The 25,792-nt window shown below is 35.1% G+C and overlaps 1 protein-coding gene and 1 long non-coding RNA gene across 5 annotated transcripts; both read left to right on the forward strand.

Annotated features, from left to right (window-relative positions):
* Positions 1-368: 368 nt before the first annotated feature.
* On the forward strand, positions 369-1,442 carry LOC130463802 (potassium transporter 1-like). Of its 3 annotated transcripts, none has more exons than XM_056833054.1 (4): positions 369-560; positions 877-929; positions 1,009-1,123; positions 1,211-1,442. In XM_056833054.1, exons 2-4 carry the CDS (start codon positions 888-890, stop codon positions 1,285-1,287), a joined length of 234 nt encoding a protein of 77 aa, XP_056689032.1. In that variant the 5' UTR covers positions 369-560; positions 877-887; the 3' UTR covers positions 1,288-1,442. The 3 variants fall into 3 exon arrangements, with proteins under 3 accessions (XP_056689032.1, XP_056689031.1, XP_056689030.1); XM_056833053.1 differs by having other exon boundaries at positions 371-560; positions 866-929; positions 1,211-1,441; XM_056833052.1 differs by lacking the exon at positions 369-560 and having other exon boundaries at positions 633-929; positions 1,211-1,335.
* A 20,008-nt stretch (positions 1,443-21,450) lies between these two features.
* LOC110784716 (uncharacterized) lies at positions 21,451-24,323 on the forward strand. 2 transcript variants are annotated; one of them, XR_002532349.2, is made up of 5 exons: positions 21,451-21,611; positions 23,167-23,260; positions 23,400-23,559; positions 23,649-23,710; positions 23,925-24,323. It is a non-coding gene; the product is annotated as an uncharacterized lncRNA (long non-coding RNA). The 2 variants fall into 2 exon arrangements; XR_008924270.1 differs by having other exon boundaries at positions 23,167-23,559.
* The last annotated feature ends 1,469 nt before the right edge of the window (positions 24,324-25,792 follow it).

The following is a 25,792-nucleotide window of genomic DNA, read 5'->3' on the forward strand; positions in this document are numbered from 1 at the left end:
CCCATTTATTTTGCAGCGTACAGATAAAAGCCCGCTGCAATAAAAAAATTTCGGTGCAAATAAGCTAATTAAGAAAAACATTTCAATTCGGATCTCAAACCTAAGGACGCTCGATCAGTACTCCCTCTTCTTCCCTCAGCTTTCCCTGCGTACTCTCTCACCTCCTCATTCTTCTTCTTCTTCATCTGCTCTCTTTCTCTCTCCTAAATCCCTTCTTTCTCCGCCATATTCCCCCAATTCTGAGGTCCTTTTCGTGAATTCTCCCCCGTTTTCTCGCCGCGGTTTCTTCCCCAGGTAACTCCCATTTCGACGCTTTTTTCTGAATCCCCCCTTTTTTGTTCTAAGTTTTCTCTAATTCGTGGTTTTTTTGGGTTATGATTAGTTCAACCAAAAGGGTTATGATTTTCTTATTTTTCTTCTGTGGGGTTTGTTGAAATATATGTTTGTGGATCTTAGCCTTCGTTGTTGCACTCTGCTTAAACAGGATATGGTTCGCTGGGTTGCTTAATTGTGCTTAGGCTCAAGTATCATCGACTCGGTGCTTGCTGCTCAGATTTTAGGTTTAAAATTTGACCACCTTTCTCAATATGACCTTGTGATTTTTTTTTCATTCTTTTTTAGCATGGCTCCTTTGTATCAGCAGCATCGGTGTTTATAATATTATAAGGTGGAATTAATCCAGGCGTTGTTAATGCATATCTTGTGATATATGGATTGTGAATGTAATGTAACACATTGATAGTTCACATTTTCCAGACAGCATTTACTTTTCTGGTTTACCCTTGTTTGGTTTTGGCTTACTTGTATACTGGGTCATGGTTTGGTTACTTCTAAATGACCTACTGAAAACATGATATCCTGGTAGTTTTATTGCAGGCGTGGAGACCATGTTTGCTGATTTGGGACATTTTTCAGCTTGTTCAATTAAGGTATCTCTTGCATTCTGTTTTGCACTTCCTGCATATCTTGTGAATGGATTGTAACACATTGATAGTTCACATTTTCCAGACAGCATTTACTTTTCTGGTTTACCCTTGTTTGGTTTTGGCTTATATGGGTGAGGCTGCCTTCCTGTCTTGTCATAATGAAGATATTCAGAGGAGCTTCTACAAAGCTATTCCAGGTTAAATTTACTTACTGTTCCTGTTCAAGTCTCACAGATTTGAAACTTTGTTTTATTAAAGTTATATTCCATCTTGTTTTGCAATAGAACCAGTATTCTGGCCGGTTTTCATAGTGGCTACATTTGCGGCGGTAGTAGAACCAGTATTCGGTCTGGAAAGGTAACCTTTCTTACTGTGATATTTTGCATTCTTGTCTCCAAAAACAAACTATAAATAACTATTTTGTAGTGGAGCATTCAGATCTCTTGGGAATTTTTTAGCAAGTCCTTCATGTTGGCTTTAATAAGTTCCCTCTTGTGCCTTGTCTAGCCTATTTTATATCCAAAATAGTGAGAAACTCTTGCAATACTGCGTAGGGTATGCCTTGTTGCTTTACTGTTGTGACTTGTGAGCAATGGGTGGAACCTATCTCCTACATTTTGCACGCTAAAAACATTTCCGATTTTGATTGTTAGGGTTTGATTTTTTTCCGATTTTGATTGTTAATTTAACTTGGGGACATTTATATGACGGTTTATTAATATAATGGGGAATGCCTTCATTATTGCATTTTAGACTTCAGAGATTCATATTTTGGTAAATGTATCAGTTTACTTGACTCAAGCTTGGTATGAAATGTGTGTGGATTATGATTGTATTGGACCATTGGTGTTTAATGTTTATGCTTCATGGTAATACATTGGGTTATAATGGTTTATGTTATTCAAGATTATATTCATTGACTGAAATAGGTGTTGTTGTTTAGCCTTGTTTTTCATTAAGAGATAAGCATGCTATGATTCGCTTTTCTGTTGTTGCTGCAAATTTCCCTACCTTTTTTCTTTAATAATCGACATGTGTTGGTTATGAAGCCTATTACAGATCTTAATTACTGTTTTATTTATTTATTTTTGTGCAATTTTGGCTAATTCTTTCAATTGGGTTGCTGTGGATTGATCTGCAGCAACACCTTGACTTCAATGTTGATCTGGATTGATCTGCAGCAACACCTGAACTTCAATGTTGTTTATGGTAGAGTGAGCAGGCGCAAGGTCCCAATCTCAAAGTTGTGGCAGCTAAGCTGGCTACTGATCTGCACGTACTGATCTGCACATCAGTTACTTGCATTTTCCATAATGAGATACAACTAGGATAGCCAACAATTTGGGCTATTGTCTGACCGGTTTTCCTCCTCACGCGAACATCGAATACTGGTGAGCATGTCCATCAGTCTCTAAATATTTTCTCAGAGTATTACACTTATTACATGTTTAATATGAATAGTTTTAACTTTCTAACACTCATTCCAATCTACTTATGCAAATTTAAGGCTTGTTTGGTCGTTATAGGTCATATTAGGCTAAAATGAGGCTTTTTTGCTCCCAAATATGAAATAAAGAACCTTAGGACTCATTTTAAACATACTAAATGTTTTATATGATTAGTTTTAACTTTACAAGACTTAATCCAATCTATTTATGCACATTCATGACTTCTTTGGCCGTTATAGGTCATATTTAGGCTAAAATGACATTTTCGCTCCCAACTTTGATCTAACGAACTTAAAAACTAATTTCAAACTTATTACATGATTCATATGATTATTTTTAACTTTTCAAGACTCAATCCTATCTATTATGCACATTTGAGACTTGTTTGGTCGTTATAGGTCATATTTAAGCTAAAATGAGACATTTTCGCTCCTAACCTTGAACTAAAGAACCTAAAGACTCATTTTAAACCCTTTACATGATTAATATGCTTAGTTTTAACTTTCTAAGACTCATTTCAATCTATTTATTCACATTTAAGGCTTATTGGGTCGTTATAGGTCATATTAAGGCTAAAATGAAGCATTTTCGCTCCCAACTTTGAACTAAAGAACCTAATGACTCATTTTAAACTTTTTACATGTTTAATATGCATAGTTTTAACTTTCTAACACTCATTCCAATCTATTAATGCACATTTAAGGCTCATTGGTTCGTTATAGGTCATATTTAGGCTAAAATGATATTTTCGCTCCCAAATTTGAACTCAAGAACCTAAGGACTTATTTTAAACTTTGTACATGATTAATATGCTTAGTTTGAAGTTTCCAAGACTTATTCCAATCTATTTATGCACATTTAAGGTTTGTTTGGTGGTTATTGGCCATATTTAGGCTAAAATGAGCATTTTCTCTCCCAAATTTGAAATAAAGAACCTAAGGACTCATTTTAAACCTTTTAAATGATTAATATACTTAGCTTTAAGTTTCCAAGACTCGTTCCAATCTATTTATGCACATTTAAGGTTCATTGGGTCGTTATAGGTCTTATTTAGGCTGGATTGACATTTTCGCTCCCAACTTTGAACTAAAGAACCTAATGACTCATTTTAAACTTTTTACATGTTTAATATGCATAGTTTTAACTTTCTAAGACTCATTCCAATCTATTTACGCACATTTAAGGCTCATTGGGTCGTTATAGGTTTTATTTAGGCTAAAATGACATTTTCGCTCCCAAATTTGAGCTACATAACCTAAGAATTCATTTTATACCTTTTATATGATTAATATGCTTAGCTTTAAGTTTCCAAGAATATTAGGACATTGTTATTAGTTGCTTGAATGTTAAAGTGTGATATTTAATTTGAATTTAATCTAATGCTTAGTTGAAATTTCTGTTTTTGTAAAGGTCTACACTCCGAGGAATGCGCCTATACTAGTGAGGAAATTGATGTGGTTCGTGAGCAACGGGCTAAGTGTTTTACCCGCAAGTATTTACTATTGGCTTGAGCGCGCTTGATCGAGGTGGTTTAGTCGTTATAGAACAATCGTTTACATTAAAATGTATGCGTACATTGAAATTGGAACGTATATTTGAATGTAGTACGTGCACTTTGGTTTTGGGATATATATATATATGTATACAAAACACCAGTTATTATTTTTTATATTTGTTCTACAGGTTGCGATATTTTATTTATTGTTGTTGACAGGTTCCTATATTTGGTGCAAGACACCCTAGGTATAGATAAATAAAACTAAAATTTTCCCGCCAAAAGCACAGCTTTGTTGCAGGGGGCATATACTTGTTCGCTGCAACAAGTGTGTAAAATTAGGCAAAAATCAAGACTTGTTGCAGCGTACAAAATGATGTACGCTGCAACAGACTGGTTTGTTGCAGCGAACAAAATGATGTACGCTGCAACAGACTGGTTTGTTGCAGCGTACAAATAAAAGCCCGCTGCAACAAACCAGTCTGTTGCAGCTTACATCATTTTGTACGCTGCAACAAGTCTTGATTTTTGCCTAATTTTACACACTTGTTGCAGCGTACATGCAAATGTACGCTGCAAAAAAGTACTTTTCGCAGCGTACATTGTACGTTGCAACAAGTCAATACTTGTTGCAGGCCCCCCAGTTGCAGCATACGATGTACGCTGCAACAGGGGTCTAAAAGCCCGCTGCAACAAGGGTTTTTTCTACTAGTGATTTTAGGAGAGTTTCAACCCATTGGAAGATTGGAAAGGGGTTTGTATTATTTCAGGGGACTTTCAACCCGTGGGAAAGTTGAGTCAATTTCAGGGGATTTTCAACCCGATTTGAAACTTGTATTATTTTAGGGGATTTTGAACCCATTGAACAATTGGACTTGTATTATTTTAGGGGATTTTCAACCCGTTGGAAGTATTTTGACTCTTATATTGGGAAGGCAAGGATTTTTTGTAGCTTGAAGATGAGCTTGAAGTTTGAATTTGTCTTGAAGTTTGAATTTTGAAATGGGAAGAGATGCACTTTCGTATATAGAATATGAGGCTTTGTGTTTGGAAAATCCGGCATTGTGCCACCGTTGGATTTGAAACATTGAATTTGGGAACTTGAAAGTCCGGCATTATGCCGCCATGGACTTGGAATTTTGAGGGGTAGGACTTGAGGTTTGAAGGTTTGGAATTTTTGAACTTCGAACTTGAGGTTATGACAGTGTGAATTTGGAACTTGAAACTTTGAGTACAGGACTTGAAGTTCGAAGGGTTGAACATGGAACTTGAGGTTTGAGTTGAAAAGTCGGCATTACGCCGGCAATGAGTTTGGATATTTGAACTTGAGGTTTTGAGATTGGAGTTAGCAACTTGAGTTTGAGGTGTGAAGACTTGAATGTTTGAAATAGGAAATCCGGCATGAAGCCGTTGGATTTGATCTTGAAATTTGACTAGAGAATCCGGCATTATGAAGCCGTTGCATTGAATTTGAAATTCGAAATTTGGAATTTGGAACTCGAAAATCCGGCATTATGACGCCGTTGGATTGATTTTGAATTTGTAGCTAGGAATTTGGACTTGAAAATCCGGCATTATGACGCCGTTGGATTGATTTTGAATTTGTAGCTTGGAATTTGGACTTGAAAATCCGGCATTATGACGCCGTTGGATTGATTTTGAATTTGTAGATTGGAATTTGGACTTGAAAATCCGGCATTATGACGCCGTTGGATTGATTTTGAATTTGTGCGTGAGCCGTGTTTGAGGGTTTTAAATCAAATGGAGTAGCACTCCTAAAGACCCTAAAATCGGCGATTTAGATGCATGAGGTTGAATGATGCTCCTAGGGGTTTGGTTTCCTAGTTGGAGGTGAAGGAAATAATGCCCTTGGTCCAAGTATGCATTTAATATTAAGTCTAATAAATGCGGTTCAGTATTAATTAACAAGTTAATAATTCAGTGAGATCAAGTGAGCTGAATGCCTAGCTAGAGGCCGCTTCAGTTCAAGTGGAATTAATTATATTAATCCACAGCTTACTCTTGACTGAACCCGTAGGGTCACACAAATAGTACGTAAACGGATCAAGTATTTAATGGCATTAAATACTCCATCTATGGATATTCGGAATCGACGGATCTTGGTTTCAGTGGGAGCTGAGATCGTCATAAGCAAGAAATGAATACTCCGGAAACGATGATATTGCCGGAAACGGAAATATGGATCGTATCGGAAATATGAATATTATCCAAGTCGTAGATGTTGCCGGAAACGAAAACATGGTACGTATCGGTAAATATTAATGGAAATGGAAATATTGCCGGAATCGGAAATATTTCCGGAAACGGAAATATTGTCAGAATCGGAAATATTATCGGAATCGAAAAATAATTCCGGAAACGGAAATATTAAATATTTGTTCGAAACGGAAATTAATTCCGGAATCGGAAATATTAAATATTGGTCGTATCGGAAATGAATTCCGGAACCGGGAATTTAATCGGTAGCGCATCGTACGAATTAGCATCGGACAAGGCTTGCCAGACGATGGCCCAGCACGGAGCCAGGCCCGTGCCCAGCAAGCCAAGCACCCAACACGAAGGCCACAGCCTCGCCAGGCCCAGCAAGGCCGTAGGTGCGCACGCTGGAGCGTGTGCTGCGAGGAAGCGCCCACTCGTGTGGGCCGCAAGGCCTGCGCGGGTGCGTGCATCCCTCGTGGTCGTGCGACACTCGTGTTCGTAACGAATCCTAATCCTATCGGAATTCGTGCAATGAATAAATCCTAATCCTAATAGATTAAATTTATTATTTAGAGTTCAAATAGGATTCTAATTAATAAATCCATATCCTAGTAGGATTATAATTCATTTCCATAAACTCTATAAATATAGGCCTAGGGTCACATATTTAACAGACGATTATTGAAGTATTCAAGGTAAGATTTTTAAGCAAAAATCAGCCAAACACTTGCACCCAAATAGCCGAAAATCTAAGGAACCTTAAGGGCGATTCTAGTTGGTCAAGCTTAAGGCGGATCCGGACGTACTGTGGACGGAGGGACGACACTTGGAGTCCTAAAGACTTGTTCTTGTTCGGTTCGGGCGCAGCTAGGGAGGGCACGGTACAAAGTGTATGCATCTGAATTATGCTAAATGATTATGTGTTAATAATATGATTCTTGGCTTTATGGTTTTTCCGCATGATTTATGTTTATTCACATGTATCATAACCTAACAGTGGTATCAGAGCCTCTTATTATTTTCATAATCTAAAGTGCATGAACATGGTTAAATTTTACAAATTTGCAAAGAATTAAAGGGGTGATTAATTTTCGTAACTAATTGCAAATTGCGTTTATTTAATTATATGTACGCAGTTTTTCGGCAGTTTCTTCGTTACTCATCCAAATCGTGTGATTTTTGTGTCAATTCCGCATGTAAAAGGCATTCTAAAATTTTGACAAAATTAGTTTTTTTCGGCCGAACGCAGAATTCCCAAATTCGAAGCCTAACTATGACTTTTCGGAGGTTTTAGTTTTTCGAACGCAAAAGTTTGTAAATTTAAGATGTTAAATTGAATATTTGCGATTCTTGTTGATAAATCTTGAGTTTTTGATTGACCTACAGTATATGTTTAACAATTATGAATGCCTAGATTTGTTAATTATACAACCTAATTTGTAATTATGATTAATTTGTTGAATATCGAATAATTTAGAATTGATTTGTTTTTCATAATTAATTAATAATTTAATTAGGTATCCATGATTAAAATCCACCATAAAAATTGTTAATTTATGTTAAAATTTTAATTTTTATGACCTAGATTAGAATCCATGTTAATCGGAAATTAATTGATTAATAAATTTTCGATTTTTCGCCCTAAAATTATGAAATTAATATGATTTATTAATTTGTCATTAATTTTAAATTAAATTTTTTTAATTTTTATGCAATTCGCTCATAAAACTTGCACGCACAAAGCAATGGACGCTACGTGTTACCCTTAAGGGGTGTTGTATAGTGCGGGCATGCGACGACGAGCAAGGGAGCTCGTCGCCCATGCGGTACAATGCAGCGAGCAAGAGCCATGGCACACGAGCACAAGGCAGCACGCTGCCCTTGTGTCGACTGTTGTGCGCACAGTGGGCGAGTAGGCAAGGGCGATGGGCCAAGGCGCAAGCCAGCGAGCAGACGCGTGTGGGCAGCAAGCGTGCTGCGCCACAGCGCGCGCTGCCGCGCCCAGCGAAGCAAGCGGGCTGCGCGCAGCGTGGCCTGTGCTTGCTGCGTTGCGTGTGGCCTGCTTGCATAGTGCTGTACGATCGGTCGAGGAGCGTTAAGCCTCGTGCACTCGACGGGCTTGGGCGCAAGCCCAAGTGCTCGTCGTGTTACGATTGAGTCGTTTTGAATTTTAATTTGAAATTTTCAGTTCGGAAATAATTTTAATTAATTTTAAAATTAATATTTTAAATTGTTTTCTCGGATTTTAATTTTGAATATTATAATTATTATAAATTTTAATTTATACTAATTCTTTTACTAAAATTAAACCTTGAATTAATTTAAATTCATTTAATTCAACTGAAAAATAAATTAAATAAATGGATTCGATTATAGTTTTATATGAGCTTTAAATTTTAATTAAATTTGTATGTTTCCGGTTAGACTAGAAATACATTTTTATGTTTAAAATTAGTAAAGCATATAAAGTTATTGGTTTAAGTGGGAGTATTTTTAGTCATAAACTCTTGATTAGGTCTACAAATCCTTTAAGGTTAAACAACTTGATTAGAATTAATAAGGACTGAATAATTGGTAGATTATTGGTGCCCTTAATTAATTGCTGCAAATATTTATGTGATGCATACAATGTTTTTTAACTAACCAATTATGTGGGCCATTCATAATAATTAATGGATGAATGGTATATATTGTATATGTACTGTTTTGCAGGTTATGAAGTGACTAGTATGGCCCAAATACGATAGAAAATATGGTATGCGTACCATTAATTTGAATGTAATTGGTCTAAAGCACCAAATTTGTTTTTCAATTCAAATATGGTTTGCGTACCATCAAATAGTTGTAATTAGTTTAATTATAGCTTATCGTATTTGAAGAAAATGGCGCCTCCCACGGAGATTTTCAAGACGGACTTTGAAGTTGAAGCTTCAAGATGAAGTCGGGCCATACTAGATCACATTTATCTTATGCATGTTTTAAGTAATTTATTGCTTTTAAATATGTCTTAAATACGCATGAGATCGAAGCTTGATTATGTTGCATGATTAAGGATTTTAGTTCACTTAAAATCTAACCAACATAGTAAGATCCTTAAGTTCCAAACTTAAAAATTGAGTTAAAAGGTGCCATGCCAAAATAACACTTACTTGGATATCCTTTTTTCATCGATCTTAGTAATAGTTTTCCGCCATAGCGAAGTGTTACTTATCGATACTAAAGGGGTAAGGTACACAAATAATTGTGAGTACTTGTTAGTTTTGGTGAAACTCAATGATATAAGTAAGGAGTCATTTTATGTCGTGGAAAAATCGATAGGTTTACCTAATAAGTTCTTAGACGTACCTATCAACCAAGAGTAGTTTCTAGACTATTAGCAAAAGGCTTTTGCTTACCTAAATGTTTTAGAATTGAGTCAAAATACATAATGTGCTTAATTCTTCAATGGTTTTAGGATCTTGGAATCATTTTATTCACACCTGCCGGAACAATAAATTCGAATAAAATGCTAATGGCTTGTTTAAATTGCATGAATGCTTTAATTTTCAAGTTATTACTCATGATAAATGTTTAGACTTTGCATGCTTCAATGTATGTTTTAATTATTATTTATAATTAAATATCTTGCACTGCAATAAATCCTTTTAGAAGGGTAACAGTAAATTTCCTCGATTGGTAGTGAATCCAAGAACGATTCACGGAAATGAGAGAAAATGAGCAATTTAAAATGTGCGTTTCTTTTAGCGACTTTTATGGTTGTTTTCGAGTATCAAAGTCGAATGGCGAACCTATTGGTGCTTGTGAATTCAAAATACAATGTAGTCTTGAGATCATAAAGCATTGAGTTTAAAAGCTCAGCTTTACCAATGGTTAACAACCTGAAATCTTTTTCCATTTAATTCTCGAATGAGTCTAGTCCCTGGACATTCGAATAGATCGATGCTTAGAGAACTTTAGAAGCTTCTGGTAAGATCATCTAGTTGAAACAGAATATTCAACATAAATTAAAATGGTAAAGAACCTTGTTGGTGACATTGGACATGTCTAACAAAGTATAAAAGTCAACACTAAAGAATTAAATTCTTAAGACTATAAGAAAAGGTACAAGAAATAGGAAAACAAGGAACAAATGAAAGGAATTTACGATTCCATTTCTACCTATAAGTTTATGTTTAAAGAGAAGTGACCTAGCAATCAAACTTCCTTGGTATCATATACCGCTTGAGGTTCTTACTTCGGTAATAACTCAAACAATGGAAGCTAGGCTACACTAATGGCTTACAAGTGGGAAATGAAGCATGGCAATGCTACATTAGTTGTAGGGTCATCTAGTTTGTTTTAAGTCCTTTCAAAGGCTGGAACTTAATGGCTATTTTGTTCCATAATCAGCATACCTAAATTTCTGTTTTCAAACACAAAAAGACTCACATTCAAGAAAAACAAAAACAATTTTTGTTTGTTTATTTGAATGAAATGGTGAATTACGGGTTGAGTCAATATGCTTGATTAAAACAAACAACTCTTTAACAATAAAAACTTTACTAGGTTCAAATCAAACCCTTGATTTGAGTTCCACTAAACTTTGGCATTGTTGCTTAGACCATATCAACAAGTTAACATTCATAAGCTCTATTTTGATGGACTTTTGAAAGTTGATTGATTTCTAGATCAATTCAAGACAATCTAGTCTTACTTGTTGAAAGTAACAAACGATATGAACTATTGTTAGAACGCCTAGACGATAGAGTTCAAAGCTAAAGAAAGGTTTTATGACTTTATTATTTCACATAGATTGAGTGAATATAGGTTTATTTACTCAAATGTGATATATGTTTGAATCTTTTTGGCTAGTTCAAAGATTCAGAAGTATAAAATCCCCTTGGCAAGAAATCATAAAGATCTAGGTTAGATCATGACGATGATTACTTTAAGACCAAATATGATCATCAATTATTGTGTGTTATAATTTCACGATCTAGCTCCATAAGATATGGAATATCTAAGTTGGAATGATCGAAGTCAATTAGTACTTGATTCGATCAATGATGAATCATATGACTTTTCCTATAAAACAAAATGCTCAACTACCACCAAACTAAACCAAATTCGTCGAAGCTATTGAAAAGTAATTTCAGAATATCTTTTCATAATATATCTAAAGAGTTCCTAAACTCGGTGGGAGCTTAGTGTTTGTTATTCAACAAACTAAGGCCCAAGTATAGATATATGTTTCATTGTGATTTATTCAAATGAGACACAAAGGGTATTGTTTCTACCACGAATTTTTTAGAACATAATGTTTGTTTGCTCGAAATAATGTCCTTTTCGAGACTCGTTTCCAAAATGACAAGTGGGAGAAAATAGACCTCGAATGTCTTCGAGGCGAACAACAAACATAAACGGGCATTCCGGAGGCTTTTCGAAGTTCTTCAGAAAATCCGAACACGTATTCTTTAAGGACTTTAGAAGTGGCTTTTAAGAATAGACATCTCTTAAGAAGGCTTTACAAGTGCTACAAGGAAAAAAGAATATTCAAAGGACTTTCAAAGTGTCTGTTAATATTCTATTGTTTGATGTTCTATACCCAAGTAGGCATAGAGTTCACTGAAATTATGAGATTCTTCTATTACATAGTGAAGAAACATAGATCGAGTTCAGGTCAATGAAACTATGAGATTCTTCTATTAGATAGTGAAGAAACCTACAACTTGCAGTCAAACTATTATCATATAGATTAATGAGTTTGTGACCTGTAAGAAAGCTATGACGAAACCCAGATTCCCTAAAATGGTTAGAGGCCATATATAGACTCAAATGTTTTAAATGGTTAGAGGCCATAAAACATACTAAACGTTTTGATGACAAAATTGAAATTTTGTTGATTTGCAAGAATAGTTTCACACCTATTGGTTGCAAGTTTGTTTTAAGGATAAAAACCATCAAACATGGAATTGTGTTCACACACAAAGCTAGATTAGTTTCTAAAGGTTACAAGCAAATTCATGGCGTGGATTGTGTTGAAACCTCATGCATAATTGTAATGCTCAAGTCTATAATTTAAGCAATGATTGCATATTGGTACATATGGCAATTGGATGACAAAACGTATTCCTCAATCAAATGTTGGAATAAACTATGTACATGGCATGTCATAGGATTTGTGGATCCAAATAATGCTTGAAAAGGAAGCTAGCTTATGAAATCTTAGTACACATTTAAGCAAGTAATTGGGAATTAGAACTGTATTTTAGTGAAGCTGTTAAGTATTATAGTTTCATAAAATGTACATGATTCTTATAGATATATAAGAAGTTTAGTGGGAGTACGTAAAACTTAATTGGTCCTATGTGTATCACACACATATCTCTCTATTGTGAAATAACATTCAAATGCTAATAACTTAGGTTTGAAATTATTCATCAATGATGGACCAAGGCGAAACTTAGTACATACTGGGTATTAAGATATATTTACAAAGATCTTATGATATTGGTTTGGATTAAGTAATGGTATTTACTAAATCAAACACGAAAGACTCCATTGGAGATATTCGATCCATATGAATAAATCTAAGTAATGAATGTTTGAACTATGTATAAGCATTTACTAAGTTAAACATCAAAGGATCTAAGTGAGATTCTTAACCTATATTATATGTCAAAGAATTTACCTGGATTTAGTATCTACTGAAACTAGAATGAGCTAAAGTTACATGAATAGAATTCAATTGGGAATTATTCTGCAAAAGAATTTATCATGTATGATATAATATGAGGATCGCCAAAAACGTATCGTATGACTTTAGGCATGACGAACATATACCAATCTCTATTGATCTAAGTGAAGATCAACTAGATTGAGATCAAGAATACTTATGGTACTTAAAAAGGTACATAGGAATAGTTCTTGATTCAAGGAAATAAAGATATGCTAAATATTGATGCTACACGCATAAACACTAGTAAAGGATCAAAGCAAGATCCCTTTGGAGTTAACCATTGGCAAGGACGAGCTATAGACATCGTGTTTTGAAATGGCAACATGGATTGAAGACCATGAGTTGTTTCGTGGGAAATTAAAATAATAGTTTCTATGTTCTAAGATATAGTTGGAGAGTCTTCCACATATCTATGAACTGCTTGGATAGGTAAATCCAAACAAAGCATCACTAGCAACCTATACAGTTGAAGTAAAAGTAATTATTGCCTAAGAAGCAATAAAATAGGGTTGTTTAAAGTTCTTCACTGAACTTGGGTAGATCACCTATCTGCTAGCTTGATAGTTCTTCATTGAAAAATGCATAGAACCACTCTTGAAGCAAGAAAAACGTCTGCTAACTTGATGGTTCTTCATTGCAAAATGCGTAGAACCACTATCAAAGTAAGAAATACTAGATCACATAATAAACTCAAAAAGATCTTATCATCATATCTCGAAGAACATTCGATGAAAAGGATATTAGGATTGGCAAAGCATGATAACTAAACCTATGCAACAAGTGAGAAGCAACACTCACATTGTAGCACTGAAAATCAAGCATAGCTTTGAATTCCATGAACTGTTTTAAAGATGGGTTTGAGGCCCATGGTTGTAAAACATTAGGGTTGAACATTTATCATATATGAAATGTATTTTCATATTCCATTTAATCTTGGTTTAGTATTAAATGATGAGTCCCTTCAATTTGACGATATATTCAAGATAGACTGTCAGGACCAGTCCTGTGACTAAGAAATGTCTATCAAGTGAACTTGAATGTCAAAAGTTGAAAATGGTCCCTGGTCGGAGTTTTCTATATAGATGGACGCATAGAAAACGTTAGACGACTAGAATGTAAGATGACTAGTAGTTCTGTTTCTTGAACTATGTGGACATGGCAATGTCGTAATCATTTGCATAGATACTTACTTTGGGAAGACTAGTATCGGACAGACCTATGAAACTTTACTGTAAGAGATGAAAATCTGTCATAAGTAAATTTCATTAAAATTATTAGACACTAAATCCTCAATACCTGAGTGATTTGAGATTACTTGTTTGAGAACTGCTTACTTTGACGTTGACCAACCGTCGCACCGTAAAAGGAGGCTATAAAGGCAACGCTCAGGTAATCACCTATCAAACGAAGTCTAATCTCAAGATCGCAAGATTGGGATTGTACAAGGCCACTCGGAGAGCTGGAAACTATAAAATGCATGGCCGTGCTCGGATGAATCATAGCTTATGATTATCTGTTTATTTGATCAGTTGAACTCTGAAACCAAGAAACAACTCTGGACATAATAAGGATGACAACTCTTACCTTATGTTCAAGAGCAAGCATCGAGCGACAAAGGAATTAGGTAATGCACACTTGTCCCTAAGGACAAGTGGGAGACTGAAGGAAATAATGCCCTTGGTCCAAGTATGCATTTAATATTAAGTCTAATAAAAGCGGTTCAGTATTAATTAACAAGTTAATAATTCAGTGAGATCAAGTGAGCTGAATGCCTAGCTAGAGGCCGCTTCAGTTCAAGTGGAATTAATTATATTAATCCACATCTTACTCTTGACTGAACCCGTAGGGTCACACAAATAGTACGTAAACGGATCAAGTATTTAATGGCATTGAATACTCCATCTATGGATATTCGGAATCGACGGATCTTGGTTTCAGTGGGAGCTGAGATCGTCATAAGCAAGAAATGAATACTCCGGAAACGATGATATTGCCGGAAACGGAAATATGGATCGTATCGGAAATATGAATATTATCCAAGTCGTAGATGTTGCCGGAAACGGAAACATGGTACGTATCGGAAAATATTAATGGAAATGGAAATATTGCCGGAATCGGAAATATTGCCGGAAACGGAAATATTGTCAGAATCGGAAATATTGTCGGAATCGGAAAATAATTCCGGAAACGGAAATATTAAATATTTATTCGAAACGGAAATTAATTCTGGAATCGGAAATATTAAATATTGTTCGTATCGGAAATGAATTCCGGAACCGGGAGTTTAATCGGAAGCGCATCGTACGAATTAGCATCGGACGAGGCTTGGCAGACAAAGGCCAGCACGAAGCCAGGCCCGCGCCCAGCAAGCCAAGCGCCCAACATGAAGGCCACAGCCTCGCCAGGCCCAGCAAGGCCGTAGGTGCGCGCGTTGGAGCGTTTGCTCGTGGGCTGCGAGGCAGCGCCCACTCGTGTGGGCCGCAAGCCCTGCGCGGGTGCGTGCGTCCCTCGTGGTCATGCGACACTCATGTTCGTAACGAATCCTAATCCTATCGGAATTCGTGCAATGATTAAATCCTAATCCTAATAGATTAAATTTATTATTTAGAGTTCAAATAGGATTCTAATTAATAAATCCATATCCTAGTAGGATTATAATTCCTTTCCATAAACTCTATAAATATAGGCCTAGGGTCACATATTTAACAGACGATTATTGAAGTATTCAAGGTAAGATTTTTAAGCAAAAATCAGCCAAACACTTGCACCCAAATAGCCGAAAATCTAAGGAACCTTAAGGGCGATTCTAGTTGGTCAAGCTTAAGGTGGATCCGGACGTACTATGGACTATCTACGGAGGGACAACACTTGGAGTCCTAAAGACTTTTTCTTATTCGGTTCGGGCGCAGCTAGGGAGGGCACGCTACAAAGTGTATGCATCTGAATTATGCTAAATGCTTATGTGTTAATAATATGTTTCCTGGCTTTATGGTTTTTCCGCATGATTTATGTTTATTCACATGTATCATAACCTAACACGAGGCTAATAGGTTTTGGCAAGCTAGAACTCGAGGTTAGCCATTCACGCGTGCAAAGACGCCCACACAATGCACAAGTAGCACGTTGTCACACTAATCATAAATATGAATGCGACATGCAAAGTTCTCAACCTATGGTTGGTCTAAGTTTGTTATGATGCAAGTGGTCGGCTTTGGGTGTCAAAAGGTACTCGGCTAAGAGACGGATCCAGCGACATGCTTGCACATCCGTCTAAGGAAGTGTGTGTCGGCAGACGGCCTCCATACTTGACATCGGGAATGTCAAGTAAATGCCAAGTTTCGGTAGGCGCGGAAATGGTCACACACTTTGGTCGGGAACCGTATGGAGAGTCACCATTTCGTTGCCCCCGGGGCTAGCCCGAATGTAGAACACATCTGTTTGGGCAAAGGTAGAAATTCATTTTGCGCAATATGGTTTTCGAAAAATGCATGAAATGCCTAGAAATTGAAATTGAAATCGTACTTGAATTTTTATTTGTAAAGCTCGTTTTTCGGCACTCGTTCACGAGTTTTGGGAGCGTCCTTCCAGATGCAAAAACAGACTAACTCCCAACACGAAAATTTGAACAAAAGTGGGCGACAAGCCACTGTGAGCCACTGTCCTGGATGCAGGCAGCGGCGTTGGGCGCAGGGGCTGCGCCTGGCGCCAATGCTGGCATCCAGTACTTCGGCAGATTAGTAGCTGGTTGCTCGAAATCTACTCTCATTTTCGAAATTGAAATTAGAAATTCCCCAGCAGAGTCGCCAGAATTGTAGGGGGGGTTTTTTTTGCTCTTTTTTTCCCGTTTCCTACAAGGGGGTTGGCACGCGGCGGTTCGTTTAGAGAACCGTTGAATTGTTTTTGCACCTCGAAGGAGTCGCCACCAAACTTTATTTTAGGTCCCGTTTGGGAGGACCGCAAAATGACTCTATTTTTGGATAAGGCCTTGAATCCTTGAAACGGATGGGTGAGATCCGGGCTCGGGAACGAAAATGCTTATTCGGCGAGCTTTAGAAATATTCAAGTATGTTGGCACAACATTATTTTGAAAATACACCCTAGATTAGACTATGTGGGTTTGAATTTAGAGCAAATAGAATTTCTAATTGTATGGTGGTCACTTTGCTTTAAAGATTAATTTAAGGAACCTAAGGCCGGTTTGTCCAAGAAATTATCTTTGTTAAGCGTGATGTAACCTTTGTAGTTTGTTGTATTTAGCATGTTGGTGATGAAAGCAATAAAGCAACATCACAATACTAAATAAAATGCGGAATTAGTAAACACAAGACCCCCTAGAAATGGACTAGGGAGTAGGTCCACATTGCCTAGAAATGGACTAGGCAAGTAAAGGTGCGGAATTGAAATTGCGGAATTGAAAGTGCATAATTGAAATTGCGGAATTGAAAGTGCGGTATTGAAAGTGCGGTATTGAAATTGCGATATTGAAATGGCATAATTGAAAGTGCAATATTGAAATTGCATAATTGAAACTTGTACTTAGGCACATGAGATTCGAACGCCAAGCGGCTCCTTAAAAATAAGTGCGCCCGACACGAATTCAAAGCCAAAAATCTCAACTTGGGAGAGGTTGCTCAACCCAAATGTCCTAGATTTTGCATATTGAACTTGAAATTGAAAGCTTGAATATTGAAAGGTTTGAAGTTGAAAAGATTGAAACTTGAACTTGAAATGATTGAAATTTGAAAACTTCAACTTGTATATTGAAAAATGGAGTTTTGAATCTCAAAATATTAAACCTTTAAATGCTAAAAGGTGTCATCTTTGATTACTCCATGCTTGAAGGTGATTCTAATTTAAAGAGATGAATGCAAGCAACTTTGAACATCCTTGAATCTTGAAAGTTGGTATTTTGTATTTTGAAAAAGTTTGTATTTTTGAAAAACATGTATGATTGTTGCAAGTGGTTTTTTTATGGAAAAAAACACCAACTTGCTAATCATTTGAAATCCAAATAGCATGATTTATTGAAATGGGATTCGGATTTACCTAGTTATGTTTAGGCAAGAGCTCCAAATTGCTTTTGAATTTAAGAATTTTGTATTTGTTTTTTAGGAGTTTTTGAATTTGTATTGTGAGGAGTAATGTCGAAATTAGACGTTGTATGTGTTGTGCTCCCCCTTTTTTCGATGGAAATGAGGGGTATTTATAGGAGGGGAATGGTGCAAAACGCAAGCACAAGCCAGCGCCTGGCGCCAGGCCAGCGCTGCGCGCTGCTGACGTGGCTTGAATGCCGCCAAAGCAAGGACGAGGAATCGTCCTTGTTTCGTCTTGTAGCGTTGTACCTATTGTACGAATTGTACTAGGTTTGGCGTTTTGTATTTTCTTGGAGGTTAAGGCATGGTTAAAGCGTCTAAAAACAAGCCTTTCTCGGGTTTTTGAATTCCGGTTTTACGGGACGGGGCCCGGCATGCTCGATTTTGTGGGTCGGCGCCCGAATTTGACTTGCCTTATATGATTTTGAGTGGAAAAGGCCTCGTAAAACCAACGGGATGGTCTACTAATTGAGGTTGTACTTGGATTTTGAAATTGGATTTTGGAAGTTGTATTTTGTATTTTGTACCGAGTTCCGGGAGGGGAAGGGCATCGGGGATTGGATTTTGGACCTTGAATTTTGGAGATGTTCTTAGCAATTGGGATTCCCGCTTGGAGTTACTCCAATTACCTAGCAAGGATAATGGTATCGTCATCATCCCAAAGGGGAGACACAAATTAGGTGTCTACAACTGGAGAACCTCCACTCCTAACGCTACCAGCTTTTTCTATTAACCCTACAATTAATAAGGTCAAGGCGTTAGTTCTATACTTCTATATACATATATAGTTATCGTCTTATCCATAAGAGAAAAAATTGACATGCCAAACATATGTTTTAAAATATTAATTTATGATCAAGTGCTACGTATAATGTTTAATGTTTAAGGTTTTTTCAATAGTTTTTGGAGAGGCACATAAGATTTCCACTTCACCAAATTAAATTATAAAGATTAAAATATTAAGAAAATGATAAGTCGAAGTAAATTTTATCTAAATAAAAAAATATAAAGCCAAGGTAAAGTTAATCTAAATAAAAAAGATAAAAAGAATGACTTGAGAATAGAGTTTGGTATAGCCATTCTTCAACTATGTTGTCCTATAAAAACTTCCAAACTAACGTGTAGTTTTAGGTTTGTTGAATTATTTGTATCAATTGGTGATCATGTTGAATACTTCAAGTTAGAGATTTATGGCATGAATGCATTTTGGATGCATCGTCCAAGTTTACCATATGATTATTATGCTTTTTCTTTTTTGTTATTGGAAGAATTATATAACAGAGTATTTTCTTTTGTGACTTTTTAGTATAATTTGTTTGTATCTCTCATTTTTTCATCTCGCCTAATAAATTATAAATTGTACAATATGGTGTTAATTTGCAGTTTAATGGGACAAGACTTTGATTGCAATCAATATACTACATTCTTTCTAGGTGAATTTATTCCTTGTAATTATTTAAATAGGTTTGAATGTACTATGCAAGTTAATATTAATGAAATTTATTTTACATTTTAAACTAACATATTTCAAAGAGTATTAATAATACTTTTAAGATGTAAATTTGTTAATAGCAGTACATTAAAATTCCACTTAAAAGTTTATATACGAAGTATATACTTTCATCAAAGATTTTTCTTATATTTAGAGTAAATTTTTTATTTTAGCTTTGGTATTACAATTAGGCCAATTAGGAATAACATAGATGGAGTATACGAGGTTTTTTCTAAACTTATACTATAAGTCATTGTATTTTAACCTTTTTTTTTTGACGTGGATCGCACAGGCTTCAAACTAGTTAATATTAAAAGAGACCAATAAACTAGTTAATATTAAAAGAGAGACCAATCACTGAGTGACATTTGTCATCACCACATTAATTTCCTATCTTTTAATATTTTATATAGATGATAACCACAATAAATTAAACAATTAAGTATCGCACTCACTCGCAGACATAAAAAACAACACCACCACCAAAAGCAAAGAGGCAATTGTTTCCTTTCCTCTCATATTGAGAAGTGTATAAACTTGTTAGTTTGGTTTATAAGGATAAACAAAAATAATAAGGAGAACTATGAATTTGTTTGTCTTTTTACACGAACTCTATATATTATCAAGGTTGCATATCTATTACAGTAATTTCATAGAAACATTTTTTAAAAATACTTCAGTTTTGGAATATTCTTATTTTATTTTATGATCAAGATCAACCATGATTTGGCATATTCAAAATTAAAGGGAAAAATATCACTTCCATCATAATTTGGAATCCGCAATTTTGGAAACAAAATCAATGGTTTTTCACTCGAATTGATTTGAATATCATAATCTTCTTTTATTTTTCAAATAATTAAGGAAGAAAGTCACTTAAAGTTGACAAATTACATGAATCATCTACGATTTTATTCATTATTGTTTTCCATTTTAATTGATTTTCAAACTATATAAGCTTATAGTCTAATTTAGGTTTGAAGATATGTTCCTATGTTTAAATTACACATATGTTATTTTATTATGCTTTTCATATTATTTTTTACAATTTAATATGGAATTATTGTTTGGGTTTCCAATTACCTTTTCCAATTAGGCATGTTGTATACCAGCTTACAAAGGACCATTTGAGACAAATTTTGCTTAGCCGAAGGGTAGAAAGCCCAAACGCCTACAGAGGCTCAACAAATCTAACATTGCCATCGGAGATGGCAGTTCCTCGCATCCTCGGAACAATAATGTTAAGTTATGAATTTTTACAAGAATGTTAGATAGTATTCTTCCACTTATGTGTGTAAGAGTAGTCTCCCACATGGAAGAAATATGATGTTTTGGTGGTCTTTAAATATACTCATGTCCTTCATATATTGAATACTAGTTTTATATGCACGCGATGCGTGCGAAAGTAAATAGAAGATGCATCTTATAACATCAATCACTATGTAAGGGGAAAAATATTTGCCAAAGTTCTTCTAGAGAAAAAGTTGACATTATCTATGTAGCAAAAATCGAAATAGTTTAACCATGTATTACCAACTAAATAAAATAAAACTAAAAAAATATGTTTCACTTGTTTTTATTATATTGCCCGCAACATATTCGGCTAACCGTAAGCACTCCGGAGACGAATCGATTTGCAATAAATAACCAACAATATAATAATGTTCTAGATAAAGAGGTAACATGCACGAAAAACTTTGTATCCAAATTGAGAATATTTTATCCATGGCCCATTTGCATCACTTAGTCTACAAAAATGTAAACTCTTATCTTTTATTTGAAATTCAATTTTAGCTAATTAAAAATAAAAGATAATTTTAGTAAATGGTAAGCTTTATATATATATATATATATATATATATATATATATAGGACTAGGTTCTGGTGAGAACATTCCTTAAGATGAGAACTACCCTTATAATGAGAACCTATAGTAACCGTTGGATCATGAATTAATTGACGGACGTGATCTAATCACAAACCACCTGTTATTCCTACTTTCCTAGCATTCTATTTTAAAAAAAACATCGACACTTTCTCTCTCTTCTAAAACTTCTATGGTCTCTCGGTCTCTCTCTTCAACACGAATTTTTTTTTGGATTCGTCGCAATTTGCTGTAAATTCGAAGGATGATTGTTTAATTTGTTGATTTAACTTCAAATTTCATCTATTGGAACTTAATTCGTCAATCGAGTCTACTAAATGGAGCTCAAAATCAGGTATTATATGATATGCTTAAACTCGAATTTTTTAAAGTAAACTCAATTAAATATTTGACTTTTTTTTGTTAGTGATGATTAATTTGGAACTTTCTTAAAAATTGCTTGAAATTCGCAACCTATAATTATGAATGTAGTGATCGATTTTTAGCCAATTTTGTCGAGTTTTGTTGTGTTATAATTTCTGCGGAATTTGGTAAGTCTGGGAACGAATTTATGTAATACGAGTGAATTCTTTTGCCTGATTTAGTTACGCTTGAATTTGGATGTTATTTTTAGTGATTTTAGATGTATCATTTACTGAATTTTAGAGCTTGAAAGTGCGATATTTAAGATTGTTGCGAGTGAATTTCAAGTTCAATTTTACGCCTAATTGATAAGAACACTAATGGTAAACCTAAATCTCTAGAAACTCAAATGACTTAATAGTTTTATTGCTGCTTCTGTAGCCTGCTGTTGGTGATGCTGTTGTTGGTTACAAAATGAAAATCAGATGTCCTGCTTGCTCTCTTAATTGAGGGTAATGTTGTTGGTTACAAAATGAAATTAACCAAATTGAGTAAAAGTAAACTTAATCTCTCTAATAGTAAACTCAATTCCTCTAAAAGTTAGCAAAAAAATCTCTCATGAAGTATTCTTTTCTCTTATTTCAATTTTAGCTTAATTTGACTAAATTTTGGAGCAAATTCAGTCGAAATCAATTTCTAGGTATAAGGCTTGATCGAGTTTTGTGTGTTTTATGCTTCATTGATTTTTAGGTAATTTTATTCATCTTTAAATTATCACTTAGCTTCTAATTTAGCAGAGCAATTCAAATCTGAATGAAGTAATCTAATATCTCTTAAAAGTAAACTAATATCTCTTAAAATTAAACTAATATCTCTGAAATATGAAGAGTTGAAGACACTGCAGTCTAGGGCCTTTGACAGATCCAACGTATTGATGTAACCTTCTTCGAAATGTTAGGACAGTTAACCAGTGGTAATAATACACTGTGTTGTTAAAGAAATCAGTCCTGGCAACTAGCAAAAACCTGTACAGAGGAAAGCGATGAAGAATAGCATATACACCTCACAAACAGTTAGCTAATCATTGCTCAAACATCCTGCAATATGAACTTTTCCTTTTTGTAAGGTTGTGTGCTTATCAATTCCAGGTCTGCAACTCTATGGTCCTAGGAACTAGAAAGAAATACGGGCAGTTGATATCATCTATGATTTAAATTGACTTTTACATTAGTTCTATTTACTTTTCTGAGTTATTTATCTACTTTTTAAAATGTGATGCAACTTGAGATTTTGTTTATGAGATTTACTTTTAAAATAGTTTCATTTACTTTTCGTAGTTATTTATCAACTTTTGAAAATGTGATACAATTTGAGGTTTTGTTGCACTTAGTGATTTATCTAACTCAAAAGTAAAGCAAAAACTGAAAAACGTAAATAGAAATGATCCAAAAGTAAACAAAATATGGTGAAGTTTTGGTTGGTAGGTACTGTAGGTCACATGAAGCAAGTTGATCGGGTTGACTTTGTTCTATTGGTTTCTATTTCAGCCAGGCTTCTAGCTGGTTATGGTTGATGAAAGTTGCTAGCAGTGGTATCCTCTATGATCCTGGTGAACACCCTGATCATGTTGTCGTCATCAAGGTATGTATACAGTTCTGTCATTAGTTAAGAGGAATGTGATATTTGATTTTTATGTTATCGTGTTTTGTTGTTCATAATTGGACAATATTTCTTGAGTGTGCTCTGTATACATGAAGTATGTTCCATATGTGGGAGACAGGGGCATGGATGAGTATACATCCGAGATATTCATGGGTGGCAAGAACACCATTGTGTTGCACAAAACTTGTGAGGACTCGCTTTTGCCTGCTCCAATCATCCTTGACTTGGTCCTCCTCGCTGAGCTAAGCACCCTCATCTAATTCAAGGATGAAACAGAGGTAATTATTCTTATTGATGACTTTGTAAATCGTTAGATTTGGTCAAGTCAAAATATTATCAAATCAATTGACGGCTAGTCATTTTACAGGGAAACTTTCACTCCTCCATCCAGTTGCTACCATACTCTGTTACGTCATTAAAGCACCTCTTGTAAGTTCTCTAATGTTCTTTTCAATCACTTTTGGTTGTTTGTTTCGGTTGACAGTTACCAGTAGGTTAATGTCAATTTTTATTGGTCAAATCCCATAGAATTTTGTAGGTTGTGCGCGAGAAACTGCCCACATGTTTATTACTTGATCATGCTTGTAGTCATCTTTACACATTGTGTACTAAGCGAAAATGTTGGGGACAAATAATATGACAGGTTCCACCAGGCACTCCAGTGGTGAATTCGCTCTCAAAGTAGAAGCCAATGCTCGAGAACATAATGAGGGCATGTGTAGTGTTGGCCCCGGAGAACAACATGATACTTGAATACAATTACAACAGGAGATGCACAAGCAGCACAACAACCGTCGCCCTCATATTTTAAAGGCATCGCCAATAAAGAAGATGTTGATATGAAAGTAGTTAATTTCTGTTGTTGTGTTTTTGTATTAGTTACTGGAAAGGCAGCATCCATTAATCAAATTTAGCTTTTGTGGTGTTTTTGCCCTTGTGTTTTTTTCACTATTTCTGTTTCTTAATGTTTCTCTGTCTCATGGAATTTATGGAAATATGGAGTAGTAGAAGGTGCTTTTCCTCATTTATGTATGAAAATGCAAGGAAGACCTATCACTTATCTCAATTCTCCATAAACCTATTAGCTCAAATGGTAGAGCACTATGCAGATGCATAGGGATGTAGGTTCAATTCCTACATAGGTTGTCTCAAGAGAAAATTTAAAAAAAAAATCAAAAGTTAATACAAGAAACTAAAAAGTAAATCAAATTACCTCAAAAGTAAATCATAATATCTAAAAAGTAAATGTACCTCTGAATTACATAATCAAATAAATTCACAAGAGAAGGTTTTTAAACTTAAGGTAAATAAAACAATACAAAAAGTAAATAATAAAAGTAGAAAACTATTTAGCCAACTCATACAAAGACGAACCCATACGGAATTTGAATGCACTTACATCTTGTGTGCATTTGCGCAATAATAAACATATAGAGCTAGTAGACACAAAGTAAACCATCATTTCTTTTCGTAGTTAGATTTTGGACATTATTTTATATTATTTTCCTCATATTTTTTAAAGTAGACACAAATTTAGTGAAAGTAAATCAATCAAAATCATAAGTAAAGGTTTCCCTGTTAAAACTAAATAAAGTAATACAAAAAGTAAAGACGAACCTACGTGGGATTCGAACCCACATCTTTTGTGCATTTGCACAATGCTCTACCAATTGAGCTAGTAGGCTGATGTTTTTAAATAGAATAAATAAAAGTAAAGCAAAAACTAAAACACTGCCTTGACTTCCTCCAATGCCTATTTATCTTAAAGTAGACTAAATCTTTATAAAAGTAACTAAATTTTTGTAAAAGTAAACTAAATTTTAAGGTGTGTTGGCTTTTGAGAACAGACAAGCAAACGCTAACTTCCCATCTATGCTAATGTTATGACCGAGCTCCTCCTTCCTCAACTCCGGACACCACCCTGTCAAAACTACTTATGTTTCACTATGAATTCATCAACAGATCGTCATATTCCCATAAATAACACATTATCAAACCATCAATGTAATTCAAGCTTATATCAATGAAAAACACTTTGGCTTAAGAATTATGATATCCGCAATTGTGTTTCAGCTTAAAATTAGTAACAAGATCGATATAGGTGCATCACATGACATTTTCTGGATATAATCAATAGTGTTACCTGTATGTATGGTCGTGTTACTCCTTAGAATTAGGGTGTTGATCAGCAATATCTTGCTTGAAATTCCCAGCAGAATTGCAGGACCACAACGCAACAACATAACGCAACAACATAATAAATAACAGTAGCAAACGTGTTGCAGACTTATCTTATTACTAGACTGATTTACTGAACAATAACCCTGAAGCCTATCAAACCTTTAACAGCAGCATCAGATGAGAATCTGAACAGTACTGTAATCCCCAACATAACTAAGCAGGCCAGGAGCACCAAACGTAAACAAATCAGACCATATAATTGAGAAGTCAAGCAAAAATAACAGCATCACACTAGAAATAAACTGCAAGCCTAACAGGAACAAAAAACAC

The sequence above is a fragment of the Spinacia oleracea genome, chromosome 6, assembly GCF_020520425.1.
Source record: "Spinacia oleracea cultivar Varoflay chromosome 6, BTI_SOV_V1, whole genome shotgun sequence".
Lineage (NCBI taxonomy): Eukaryota > Viridiplantae > Streptophyta > Magnoliopsida > Caryophyllales > Amaranthaceae > Spinacia > Spinacia oleracea.

What these genes read in the sequence shown, in the direction of transcription:
- LOC130463802 (XM_056833054.1), top strand. Translation starts at nt 888, where the DNA reads ATGTTTGCTGATTTGGGACATTTTTCAGCTTGTTCAATTAAG. An exon ending in TTTCAGCTTGTTCAATTAAG is followed by an intron (nt 930 to 1,008) that starts GTATCTCTTGCA and finishes CACATTTTCCAG; the next exon opens with ACAGCATTTACTTTTCTGGT. An exon ending in CTTCTACAAAGCTATTCCAG is followed by an intron (nt 1,124 to 1,210) that starts GTTAAATTTACT and finishes GTTTTGCAATAG; the next exon opens with AACCAGTATTCTGGCCGGTT.